The 13,833-nt window shown below is 36.0% G+C and overlaps 1 protein-coding gene across 2 annotated transcripts in view; it reads right to left on the bottom strand.

Annotated features, from left to right (window-relative positions):
* Positions 1–785: 785 nt before the first annotated feature.
* Positions 786–13,833, bottom strand: part of LOC128238781 (uncharacterized) — a 41,514-nt gene continuing 28,466 nt past the window's right edge. For both annotated transcript variants that reach the window (XM_052955024.1, XM_052955034.1), the window contains exons 8-15: positions 7,728–7,922; positions 7,010–7,219; positions 4,387–4,539; positions 3,753–3,958; positions 3,011–3,217; positions 1,914–2,016; positions 1,632–1,732; positions 786–1,327 (exon numbers count right to left, since the gene is read on the bottom strand). In XM_052955024.1, the coding sequence (XP_052810984.1) occupies positions 1,217–1,327; positions 1,632–1,732; positions 1,914–2,016; positions 3,011–3,217; positions 3,753–3,958; positions 4,387–4,539; positions 7,010–7,219; positions 7,728–7,922 (1,286 nt within the window). In that variant the 3' untranslated portion in view covers positions 786–1,216. The remainder of the gene's footprint in view (positions 1,328–1,631; positions 1,733–1,913; positions 2,017–3,010; positions 3,218–3,752; positions 3,959–4,386; positions 4,540–7,009; positions 7,220–7,727; positions 7,923–13,833) is intronic.

Genomic DNA, 13,833 nt, shown 5'->3' on the forward strand with positions numbered 1-13,833 from the left:
TTTTCCCGGGAGTGCGTCTGAAAACACTAATTTTTATCATTGTTTTACTCTATGATATCAAAATTGCAGAAAAATACTGTTATAGTATAAAATATATTTTGGTTTTAGTTGGATGCGAACCCACGGTAAAGTCAAGAAATAAATAGATTTGACAACACCTGAACCACTAGACAACGATATATTTATCAACAATAAAAGCATCAATTGGTCCTGTCAATCAACCAACCACACAGCAACAACTCTATTGACGCTAATATACAAAGTGTGGTCTTCAAAGACGATATTTGAGCAAATATCTACATTTGATTTAGGGTTCCAGCCTTTAGTATCTTAGTTTTAACACTCCTATTGATTTGGCACATTTTATTTCGTCATACACAAAAAATGCATTTTTTACAAAAACATGAGCGAGTACCTTTCTGCATTGTTCAGTAAACAACACTCATGCTATGTTCCGCCCACTTATCTGCCTCATTAGCAAATAGTAAGTGAGTGGACTCGTTTGGGATTTCGTTGGTATTTCTCATATATTTCTTTTTAATGATGCATCATGTGCACCTCGGGAACTTATCAGACACTATATGAGACTCTTTCATAGTTATACACTCACTTTCTCTGATTATTTAATCCTTAAAGTAGCACTGAGGCTTAAAAATAAATGAACATTTGATACTCAAGTTATATTGGAATCCACTGCAAATAAGTCTGCATTCCTGATTCTGCTAAAGTAAGCGTTATTACGAGTGACGGGAAGGAGTGATACATTCATAAATTTAACTCATACATATATACACACCTTTATTTGATACAGATTATAATGCTTAAAATTCGACATCAAAGGCTAATTGTATATTCAAATACGTACAAATTACTTGTAACTATTACCAAAGATAACTGTAAAACTGTTTTAAAACACATTTTGCTCAAATGTATGGAAATGTCACTTATGTATAAAAAGACCATGCAATTCTGCATATAAAATATTTGTCATGTACTTTACACTGAATAATTCAAAATAACTCTAAGATGAAAATTCTCCACCAAAACACCAACAATCCTGTAAAAATATGATGACAAAACAACCAGATGTAAGGTAAAAACGTAAAACGTGTAAATAATTTTGTGTAACTAGTATGGTATGATCCGTGCTTTACTATCATAACCTGGACGATTATATGTTCCGTTTATATATAACAGTTGTTCCCGTTTAGAAGTTTTACGGGGCGGCAGCTGGAGTGCTGGTGGGAGGAGGGGTTGGAGGCTCTACCCCAAGGACCATGAAAAAGTTATCCAGCCACTGTTGCTGCAAACACTTGGAAAACTGTAGCTGTAATGGAAATACGCATGGATCGCTTCAATGTTGTGGTGATATTGAGGACATGTCTGTAGGGTACATCAACCAGACGGCTTAGCCACTTCATTATATGTTAAGTAAGAGAATATGTTCTCGTTGTACTTCTATAATTGTTAGCCACCAACACACTTATCGAGGTTGTTTGGTGAGTTATATTTTCATTGGATGATATGCATTCATTTGCGATGACTGGTCAATAGAGATTGATAAATTTGAGATGTCATGAGAACACATGTACGCCTTATAAACACAGCTCCTAATAAGTGAATTAGCAAACCTTTGCCATGGATCCGATGAACCCTTCCCCTCGCCGTTGTTCCCCGCCCTGGACCACACACCCACCAAATAGCAAACCCTCTGCTGCTACCGGAATATTACCTGAGATTGGAATAATAATGGTTAAGAACTGAAGGGACAAATCTCTCCATCTCTCTCTCTCTCTCCTCTCTCTCTCTCTCTCTCTCTCTCCCCCCCTCCCCCTCTCTCCCTCTCCCTCTCTCTCTCTCTCTCTCTCTCTCTCTCTCTGAGTTCGGTTCACGTAAAAGAAACATCGACTGACCTGTGAGCGGCATGGACGCATACGTCGGTCTGCCTTGTCCTTCAAGAGCGAGGTGGAGTGTCGTACCGTCGTATATCGCAGTCACAACTTGCCACATACCTACCTGTAATATAGTTAAGGTTAAAAGATTTTACTTATAGTGTATATGTTATAATGTATCAAAGTTGACATTATATACTGCTTAGTAGAAATACGTCATCATTTACTTCATTTGTTAAGCTCTACTGTTATTCTGGAAACGTTATTTGGGTTGACCATGCACATGTTGCACCGTATTGAAATAAATAGAAGTGTTTGAAAAAAATATAATTAAAGAAGACAGTTCTAAATGTATGCACAAAACTGGACAACGAGAGACACAAACCCTCACATGACAATGAGAGACACACAGCCTCACATGACAATGAGAGACACAAACACTCACATGACAACGAGAGACACACACCCTCACATGAAAACGAGAGACACACAGCCTTGCATTACAACGAGAGACACAGAGCCTCACATGACAACGAGAGACACACACCCTCACATGGCAACGAGAGACACACAGCCTTGCATTACAACGAGAGACACACAGTCTTGCATTACAACGAGAGACACACACCCTCACATGACAACGAGAGACACACAGTCTTGCATTACAACGAGAGACACACACCCTAGCATGACAACGAAAGACACACACCCTCGCATGACAACGAGAGACACACAGCCTTGCATGACAACGATAGGCACACACCCTCACATGAAAACGAGAGACACACACCCTTACATAACAACGAGAGACACACACCCATACATGACAACGAGAGACACACAGCCTTGCATGACAACGAGAAACATACACCCTCACATGACAACGAGAAACATACACCCTCACATGACAACGAGAGACACACACCCTCACATGACAACGAGAGACATACACCCTCACATGGCAACGAGAAACACATAACATCATTAGCCCAAAACAAACACACAACATCAAAATACAACTAGAGACATTCTTCTCCTTTCGTATATCATCTGGGATATCATTCCATGCCTTTATAAGTGTTATTCTGGTTTTGGAAATAATGAAACAGAATCCTTACTACAAATGGTATTCTCAGAGTTGCTGGGATGTCCACTACACCTGCTATACCGGCCTTGGTCACCCTGTGGTCAGTGACCACCCGGAACACAACGTCCCCTTTTTCTAGGATAAGTTCAAGGGTCGCTGCGCCAAGGGCCTGGTTCATACAGTTGGACAACAGCACCTGGGGTCCTCCGACAGCGTTGTTTTCCGGTCGGAAGATAATCTGAACATTAGAAAAAGTTAATGTAGGTGTATTTGTTTTGCGATTTAATATGATAAATAAGCATAATTTTAACCCACTGTGCGTGTTCTTTGATGTAAAATCGCCAGAAAAGCCTTCATGTTCGTAGAACTAGAAATTAATATAGCTATTGCTGCTTCAACGTCAATTTAAATTGCTGAAGTGATAAGTTGTTTGCATTGCGCAACATTTTATTAGTGCTTCACTTTTTCTGAGATAGAACCATAGTTCTGTGGCATTATTCGACGGTATATCCATCTGGGCGTCCGGTAAGAGCAGTGGTTAGCGCACTCGCTTCTCACCTAAGCGATTCGGGTTCTATTCCCGGCCTTGGCGTATACGAGTTTGATATGTGGTCACCAAGCACGACCAGTGGGTGCAGTTTTCCCCACAACACAAGCCACACTCCCGCGTAATATGGTGCCAACGAGAATATTTAATATAATGTAATGGCTTGTTTCACTGTCGTTGTAAATTAATCAAGTTTAAACTTCAACTTAATATCCATCATACTTACACTGATATAGACATTGTCGAATTGCTGTTGGCCAAACGGAGTTCTTAACGTAAGATTGCCGTCAAAGACAAATGGTTTGCGTTTGTTCAAGGCCGGTGCATCCAGCATTTCGCCCCCAGACATTTTCTTAATCTGCACGGTTCTCTGAGAGCCTCGCCTCTCCATGATAGGGGCGTCAAACAGAATGTCCAGTTCCATGTTACACGCTGCATATATAATTATTCATTATTTCGAACTAGTTAATACGTGTCTAGCTCGGTCGTTCCGAAAGGTAGGTTACATAATTACGCTCGAGTCCTTTTTCTGTACAGAAGCCAAATATGGACACAATATGGTGTCCATTATGACAGGGCATGATAAATGCCCACTGCAAGACGTGCAGTCATTGAATTTCAAACCGGAAAATAAATATAAATGTTTGCGATAACGCGATTACTGTTTATACACGCTTACAAATTTAGATTAAGTATAAATTAATTTAACGTGAAAGTGGTTGTATTATATACACAAAAACCAAAACTACGATGATTTATTAACACGTCTTATCTTTTATTTTTAAATACAAAATCTAGTTGTCAAATAATAAGTCAAACTCTGTTTCTACATATCTATTATAAAATATTTCTTAGCTTACAGTTATCCGGAGCGTTCTTGACAAAGACACCACACGCACACGCGCTCTCGTCAAAAGTAGTTCCCGGTGCACACTTCATTTCCCACTCCACACCGTTTATATCACTCTGGATAAAGCTGGACGGATTTGACGCTGATTTTGTCAGTGGACAGACTGGATAAGAGGAACGTCTTTTTAAAGAATAATAACTCGTAACCTGTAACCGTCTAAAATATAATATTCAAAATAGTGATATTGAGAAAGATATCATTTCCTTGATATCCGCTAATTTCAGATTTGGACTATAAACCTATCGTCACTCACGGGAAAAGATGACACGTCCTGATGTACGGGACTACTTTTTGCAGACGTTTGTCGTACATAAGTCTCTTGTACGATGTATATCTTGTGTTTCAACAAGTATTAACCGAAGTAACATTTCTAATGAGTATATGTTGTCCTCATTTAAGTAATATATCCATAGAACAATTTTGTCACGTGCGATATTTTAACACAAAGACGACAATTTCGCATTTTGTTTGTTACCATTTATGTTTGGTAAAGCATCTCTAAGATGGGCCGTCATGGAAGATGAATGTCTTCCAAACCTAATTTAGGATATTTTACTGAAACTCGAGAAACCTCGTTTCCGTAAAATATCCTACACTCGGTCTGGTATACATCTTTCTCCCACCCCAGATAAGAAGATCGAAATATTTGGCCACGCTTCAAATCCTCATCTTTCCCACGTGCAAAGATAAAAAAATATCCCTATGTAAAATTAAAATTTAAGATACATTTTTACTATAATTTGTCTAACTGGGTTGGGAGAAAAACATATCTTGGCCGAGAGTTTAAGATATGTTTATTCCAACCCGAGCGTATGGTGTTTTGCGGAAACGAGGTTTACCGAGTTTCCGCAGAACACCCTATGCTCGTGTTGGGATGAACCTATCTATCACACTCACAGCCAGCGAAGACATTTATAATCCTACACTGCCATCCATGTAAGAAAGTTGTGTGCTTTCTGTTTTTGGTCTTCAAATGAATGACTTTAGTGTAATGAGCCACTGTTGTCAACTGACATAATACATGAGCCACTATTGTCAACTGACATAATACATAAGCCACTATTGTCAACTGACATAATACATAAGCCACTATTGTCAACTAACATAATACATAAGCCACTATTGTCAACTGACATAATACATAAGCCACTATTGTCAACTGACATAATACATAAGCCACTATTGTCAACTGACATAATACATAAGCCACTATTGTCAACTGACATAATACATAAGCCACTATTGTCAACTGACATAATACATAAGCCACTATTGTCAACTGATATAATACATAAGCCACTATTGTCAACTGACATAATACATAAGCCACTATTGTCAACTAACATAATACATGAGCCACTACTGTCAACTGTCATAATACATAATACATGAGCCACTATTGTCAACTGGCATAATGCATGAGCCACTATTGTCAACTGGCATAATGCATGAGCCACTACTGTCAACTGTCATAATACATAATACATGAGCCACTATTGTCAACTGGAATAAAACATGAGCCACTATTGTCAACTGGCATACTACATGAGTCACTTTTGTCAACTGACATAATACATGAGCCACTATTGTCAACTGTCATAATACATAATACATGAGCCTCTATTGTCAACTGACATAATACATGAGTCACTATTGTCAACTGACATAATACATGAGCCACTATTGTCAACTGTCATAATACATAATACATGAGCCACTATTGTCAACTGACATAATACATGAGCCACTATTGTCAACTGTCATAATACATAATACATGAGCCTCTATTGTCAACTGACATAATACATGAGCCACTATTGTCAACTGACATAATACATGAGCCACTATTGTCAACTGTCATAATACATAATACATGAGCCAATACTGTCAACTGTCATAATACATAATACATGAGCCACTATTGTCAACTGGCATAATGCATGAGTCACTATTGTCAACTGACATAATACATGAGTCACTATTGTCAACTGACAGTATACATGAGCCACTACTGTCAACTGGCATAATACATGAGCCACTATTGTCAACTGGCATAATACATGAGCCACTACTGTCAACTGGCATAATACATGAGCCACTACTGTCAACTGGCAGTATACATGAGCCACTACTGTCAACTGGCAGTATACATGAGCCACTTCTGTCAACTGGCAGTATACATGAGCCACTACTGTCAACTGGCAGTATACATGAGCCACTACTGTCAACTGGCAGTATACATGAGCCACTACTGTCAACTGGCAGTATACATGAGCCACTACTGTCAACTGGCAGTATACATGAGCCACTACTGTCAACTGGCAGTATACATGAGCCACTACTGTCAACTGGCAGTATACATGAGCCACTATTGTCAACTGGCAGTATACATGACTCACTACTGTCAACTGGCAGTATACATGAGCCACTACTGTCAACTGGCAGTATACATGTTGCTTACGTGTTCGATAAAGAGATCAGTTTGGTCGTTTTTTGCTCTTTCTTTTTTATGTACACATTCTTAACACACGGTTAAGTGTTAACTCGTTCATTTTTTTCTGAAAATGTCTTACACTCGCGATAGCCGAGAGGACAGACATCATCACACTTCATTTTCTCCCCGTAGTTAATTGGCTGGCAATTCTGGGTAAGTGGATCAAAGAAGTGTTGAGAGGGACAGCACCACCGCTCGTCGTAAGAATTGTTGCTGCATTTCATGTACGTTCGGCAATGAGTGTCCGTGATGTCATACGTCTGTCTGCCGGTGCCTGTACGACACACGTCTGCAGCAAATACAATAATAACTATGTATGAATGTAGTGGCGTCATTTGTTATTTCAGTAAAACGCAATTATAGATAATGGTATAGATTCCAACAGAACGCAACTGTTGACCGTTCTGTGAGAAGCCGCGATCTGAGGTCCTAAGTGTATACACATGTTTTAGGAAACGATATTGTATCAATATGGTGATATATTCTCTAAGAACCGTTTTAATTAGTGCAGCTAACACAAACTTAGGCCAGGATTGCAACCGATGTGTCAAGCGGCACTTATAAAATTACAGTTGCTATTAAGCGATGCTGAACAATGTCTGTCAGTTATGTGGATTGTTGGGTGTCGGACAGTAAGTGGGTATTAGTAACTGGCTGAACTTGTATAAAACAACTGGTTATCGTATTCTGTCACTCTTTCTAATCAAATGCGAAAGGTACAGATCGATAAACAAAATAGAAAACACTCATTTGAACGCCTACCATTTTGCTTCTCGAAATGTCCTATTAACGTGTACCTGTCTGGTATTGCTGTGGGCACTCGTCCCGGCAGTTCATGTTGGTGATACAGGTGCCTGTGCGGATGTCGTAGCTTTTACCCGCGGTGCAGCAGACGGGATGGGGGTTCTGCTGCTCACAGTCCCAGTACGTTCGGCAGTTACCGTCATCTAGAAACGCGGAAGCCTGACCCAGCTGCATGCACGCGGCGGCGTCTGGTCAGAAGATAATGAAAGGATTTAGTACATACCCGCTTACAATATATTTTTAAAAAATAATACTAGTATCTTCGTGCGTAAAATTGACTGTGAAATTTGGTGTGTCTTCAGACAAATGAAAGCTAATGTATGTGATTTTGTAAACCAGGAAAAAAACACGTTTCTTGATAAGCGATGTCTTTAAACATACTGGTTGTGGTAAGGTTTAGCTGTTGTCTATATTTTAAATATAGGTGGTGTCTTTATTTAAATTATTAGCAGTGCCTTGGTGTAAACTATTTTTTTTTCTTTGTGTAAACTGTCAGTGGTGAATTGGTGTAAACTATTGTTGTCTTTGTGTAAACTATTAGTGGTGTATTGGTGTAAACTATTGTTGTCTTTTTAAAAACTACTAGTGGTGTCTTGGTGTAAACTATGTTTGACTTTATTTAAATAATAAGTGGTGTCTTGATTTAAACTATTGTTGTCTTTGTGTAAACTATTAGTGGTGTCTTTGTATAAACTATTTTTGTCTACATTTAAACCGATGGCGCTGTCTTTATTGGCGCCGCACTGAAGCGCGCGCCTATTGTGGAATGGGAATTTATTTTAGTTAGTGGTAGGAGCGGTTTTTAATTTGATTGACAGTTGGGTTTTATTGTTATTTTATTATGATAAAAACATGCAAATGGATGGCGATTGCATAGGTGTTAAAAATGCTGTCTATGGTTGAATATGGTGTCTTCAATTTATCTTCAAAACATTATTTCGGAAGAATGACAAATAAGTTTAATAACTGTTCCCGATTCGTTTACGTTTTCCGATTGGTTACCTGTATCCATGTGCCGGAAATGTAAAATGTGTGGACCGGTTATTATGTGAACGGGAATTATTATGTTTTATTTTAATTTTTTATGTTTACTGCATTGATAAACCATGAGGTAAGCTGTTTTCTTTAATTTAATCGATATCGGAATTAAATGTTCACCTAACTTTATTTGGTAATGTGTTGAAGGTGACATTAGTAAAATTTCATTACGATTGGCCCCGAGTTGTTTTTATTTTAGAACACTGCACATTGCGCACAAAACGATTGGTCGAGTAAGTCATGTGATAAGATGTTTTCGCGGGAACTTCATAAATCTTACACTTTCATTAATTCAGTTTAAATAATTATGGCCTTAAAGGATTTTTGTTTTCATATAGATTTCCTGTTATTATATATATTGTTACTATTTATGTTTGCAACTTTCAGACGAGATGATAATGTTTATTAAAGTACTTCAAAAATTGTTAAATTGATATTTCATATCAGTCTTCATGATGAATCCCCCATATACATGTACATGTAATGAGGAAACTTATTCTTCCCTTGAAAGTGTCATTCCAGCATGGTGACGTGCCCCCCCCCCTAAATGATTAGAATTGCAGTGTACATGAACAATAACTCTACTTCAGCGAATTGCAAAGTTATTCCCTTTGTACCTTTTCCTGTCCGGAGCATAACTATAAAACTACTGTTTGGAATTTCATTAAACATCATTCAATGGTAAAGCACAACGAGAGGAAGTGCAGTGCACAAAAACTATAGCTGTTTTTCAGCTAACTACATAATTCTTGCCCTTTACCGCTTTTTCTTGACCAAAGCATTTCTTTAAAACTACTTATGGTATTGCAATAAAACTTGGTGTATGGATAGGTGGCAATGACAAAAAGTACAGTGCACAAGCACCCTAATTCTTGCATGTTCATTAATGTACCACACCCCTAATGAAATCTTCAACTTGAAACTCTTCAATTTTTTGAGAATTTCATGGATGCGGTTCGATGCACCATAATTATGCTTGTTGGCCTTGACTATTTCTTGCTTTTCAACATAATAACAAATGCATAAACTATTAAACGGCGCCCTTTGATGCTTTGCATCAACGGTCTTTCTTGTGTAAGTAATTAGCGGAGTCTTGGTTTTAACGGTTTGTTAATTATTTGAGGTTTTCTTCTTTTAACAATCAGTGGTGTCTTCATGTAAACTATTGTTGTCTTTATCTGAACTATTGGTAGTGATTTGGTGTAAACTATTGTTGTCTTTATTCAAACTATAAGTGTTGACTTGGTGTAATTATTCAAACTATCGGTGGTGATTTGGTGTAAACTATTGTTGTCTTTATTCAAACTATTTGTGGTGATTTGGTATAATCTATTGTTGTCTTTATTCAAACTATAAGTGTTGACTTGGTGAAAACTATTGTTGTCTTTATTCAAACTATCGGTGGTGATTTGGTGTAAACTATTGTTGTCTTTATTCAAACTATCGGTGGTGATTTGGTGTAAACTATTGTTGTCTTTATTCAAACTATTGGTGGTAATTTTGGTGTAAACTATTATTGTCTTTATTCAAACTATAAGAGGTGATTTGGTGTAAACTATTGTTGTCTTTATTCAGACTATTGTGGTGATTTGTTGGTGTAAACTATTGTTGTCTTTATTCAAACTATTGGTGTTGACTTGGTGTAAACTATTGTTGTCTTTATTCAAACTATTGGTGTTGACTTGGTGTAAACTATTGTTGTCTTTATTCAAACTATTGGTGTTGACTTGGTGTAAACTATTGTTGTCTTTATTCAGACTATTGTGGTGATTTGTTGGTGTAAACTATTGTTGTCTTTATTCAAACTATTGGTGTTGACTTGGTGTGAACTATTGTTGTCTTTATTCAAACTATTGGTGTTGACTTGGTGTAAACTATTGTTGTCTTTATTCAAACTATTGGTGTTGACTTGGTGTAAACTATTGTTGTCTTTATTCAAACTATTAGTGATGTAATGGTGTAAACTATTGTTGTCTTTATTCAAACTATCAGTGATGTAATGGTGTAAACTATTGATGTGATGTCTTTATTCAAACTATAAATGGTGTTTATTCAAACTATTAGTGATGACCTTGTGTTAACTAGTGTTGTCTTATTCAAATTATTAATGGTGTATTGGTGAAAACTAGTGTTGTCTTTATTCAAACTATTAGTGTTGACTTGGTGTAAACTATTGTTGTCTTTATTAAAACTTTTTGTGTTGACTTTGTGTAAACTATTGTTGTCTTTATTCCAAGGATTAGTGGTGTATTGGTGTAAACTATTGTTGTCTTTATTCAAGCTATTAGTGATGTAATGGTATAAACAAGTGTTGTCTTTATTCCAACTATTAGTGTTGACTTGGTGTAAACTATTGTTGTCTTTATTCAAGCTATTAGTGATGTAATGGTATAAACTATTGTTGTCTTTATTCAAGCTATTAGTGATGTAATGGTATAAACTATTGTTGTCTTTATTCCAACTATTAGTGTTGACTTGGTGTAAACTATTGTTGTCTTTATTCAAGCTATTAGTGATGTAATGGTATAAACTATTGTTGTCTTTATTCCAACTATTAGTGTTGTATTGGTGTAAACTATTGTTGTCTTTATTCAAGCTATTAGTGGTGTAATGGTATAAACTATTGTTGTCTTTATTCCAACTATAAGTGTTGACTTGGTGTAAACTATTGTTGTCTTTATTCCAACTATTAGTGGTGTATTGGTATAAACTATTGTTGTCTTTATTCCAACTATTAGTGTTGACTTGGTGTAAACTATTGTTGTCTTTATTCAAGCTATTAGTGGTGTATTGGTGTAAACTATTGTTGTCTTTATTCAAGCTATTAGTGGTGTATTGGTGTAAACTATTGTTGTCTTTATTCAAGCTATTAGTGATGTAATGGTATAAACTATTGTTGTCTTTATTCCAGCTATTAGTGGTGTATTGGTGTAAACTATTGTTGTCTTTATTCAAGCTATTAGTGATGTAATGGTATAAACTATTGTTATCTTTATTCAAGCTATTAGTGATGTAATGGTATAAACTATTGTTATCTTTATTCCAACTATTAGTGTTGACTTGGTGTAAACTATTGTTGTCTTTATTCAAACTATTAGTGGTGTATTGGTGTAAACTATTGTTGTCTTTATTCAAGCTATTAGTGATGTAATGGTATAAACTATTGTTATCTTTATTCCAACTATTAGTGTTGACTTGGTGTAAACTAGTGTTGTCTTTATTTAAACTATTAGTGGTGTATTGGTGTAAACTATTGTTGTCTTTATTCAAGCTATTAGTGGTGTATTGGTGTAAACTATTGTTGTCTTTATTCCAACTATTAGTGTTGACTTGGTGTAAACTATTGTTGTCTTTATTCAAGCTATTAGTGATGTAATGGTATAAACTATTGTTGTCTTTATTCAAGCTATTAGTGATGTAATGGTATAAACTATTGTTATCTTTATTCCAACTATTAGTGTTGACTTGGTGTAAACTATTGTTATCTTTATTCAAACTATTAGTGGTGTATTGGTGTAAACTATTGTTGTCTTTATTCAAGCTATTAGTGATGTAATGGTATAAACTATTGTTGTCTTTATTCCAGCTATTAGTGGTGTATTGGTGTAAACTATTGTTGTCTTTATTCAAGCTATTAGTGATGTAATGGTATAAACTATTGTTGTCTTTATTCAAGCTATTAGTGATGTAATGGTATAAACTATTGTTATCTTTATTCCAACTATTAGTGTTGACTTGGTGTAAACTATTGTTGTCTTTATTTAAACTATTAGTGGTGTATTGGTGTAAACTATTGTTGTCTTTATTCAAGCTATTAGTGATGTAATAGTATAAACTATTGTTATCTTTATTCCAACTATTAGTGTTGACTTGGTGTAAACTATTGTTGTCTTTATTCAAGCTATTAGTGGTGTATTGGTGTAAACTAGTGTTGTCTTTATTTAAACTATTAGTGGTGTATTGGTGTAAACTATTGTTGTCTTTATTCAAGCTATTAGTGATGTAATGGTATAAACTATTGTTATCTTTATTCCAACTATTAGTGTTGACTTGGTGTAAACTATTGTTGTCTTTATTCAAACTATTAGTGGTGTATTGGTGTAACATATTGTTGTCTTTATTCAAGCTATTAGTGATGTAATGGTATAAACTATTGTTATCTTTATTCCAACTATTAGTGTTGACTTGGTGTAAACTATTGTTATCTTTATTCAAACTATTAGTGGTGACTTGGTGTAAACTACTGTTGTCTTTATTATACGCCAATGATATGGCCCTCCTTGCGGAGACCCCCGACGATCTTCAGAACAGCTTAAATCAACTACATGAATGTTGCTCTAGCTGGGGGCTAAGTGTCAATACAGACAAAACAAAAATAATAGTTTTTAAGCGGAGAGGTAGAAAATTTATCAATGGACAATGGTTTTATGAAGGTGTTGAAATAGATGTTGTAAACGAATTTAACTACCTAGGTAGGGTGTTTAGTGCAAATGCTACATTCAGTACGGATCAAAGCACCGGGGCAAGTAAAGGATTAAGAGCCATGAATACATTGTTATTAAAAACAAAACACTTAACTTTTAGTCCTAAGGTTTGTTGTAAACTATTGTTGCAATCGAGCAATTAATGTCGAGCAACATTTGACTCATTTGTAGCGTCAATTTTAAACAATACATGTGAAATATGGGGTCATGTTAAATCTAAGGAGATCGAACGCATACATTTTTGTAAACAAATTTTAGGTATTAAATTATCGTGTAGCAATAAGGCTATTTATGGAGAATTGCAACGATACCCAACGATACCCATTGTATATAAACAGATTTTCCAGAATTATAAAGTATTTGTTGGAAGTGGTTAAGAGTAAAACTTGTGTTATAAATGCTATATATAACTGTTTGTTACAAGACTGTATCGATGGTAAATCAAATTGGTTATTTAAAATTAAAGAATTATTATGCAAAAATGGCTATGCATATGTGTGGGACGATCCCCAATCTATTAATTGCAATCATTTAATTGTGCAATTTAAACAAACCATAATCGACAATTGCATGCAGG

This window comes from Mya arenaria, chromosome 1 (genome assembly GCF_026914265.1).
Source record: "Mya arenaria isolate MELC-2E11 chromosome 1, ASM2691426v1".
In the NCBI taxonomy this organism is placed as follows: Eukaryota; Metazoa; Mollusca; class Bivalvia; order Myida; family Myidae; genus Mya; species Mya arenaria.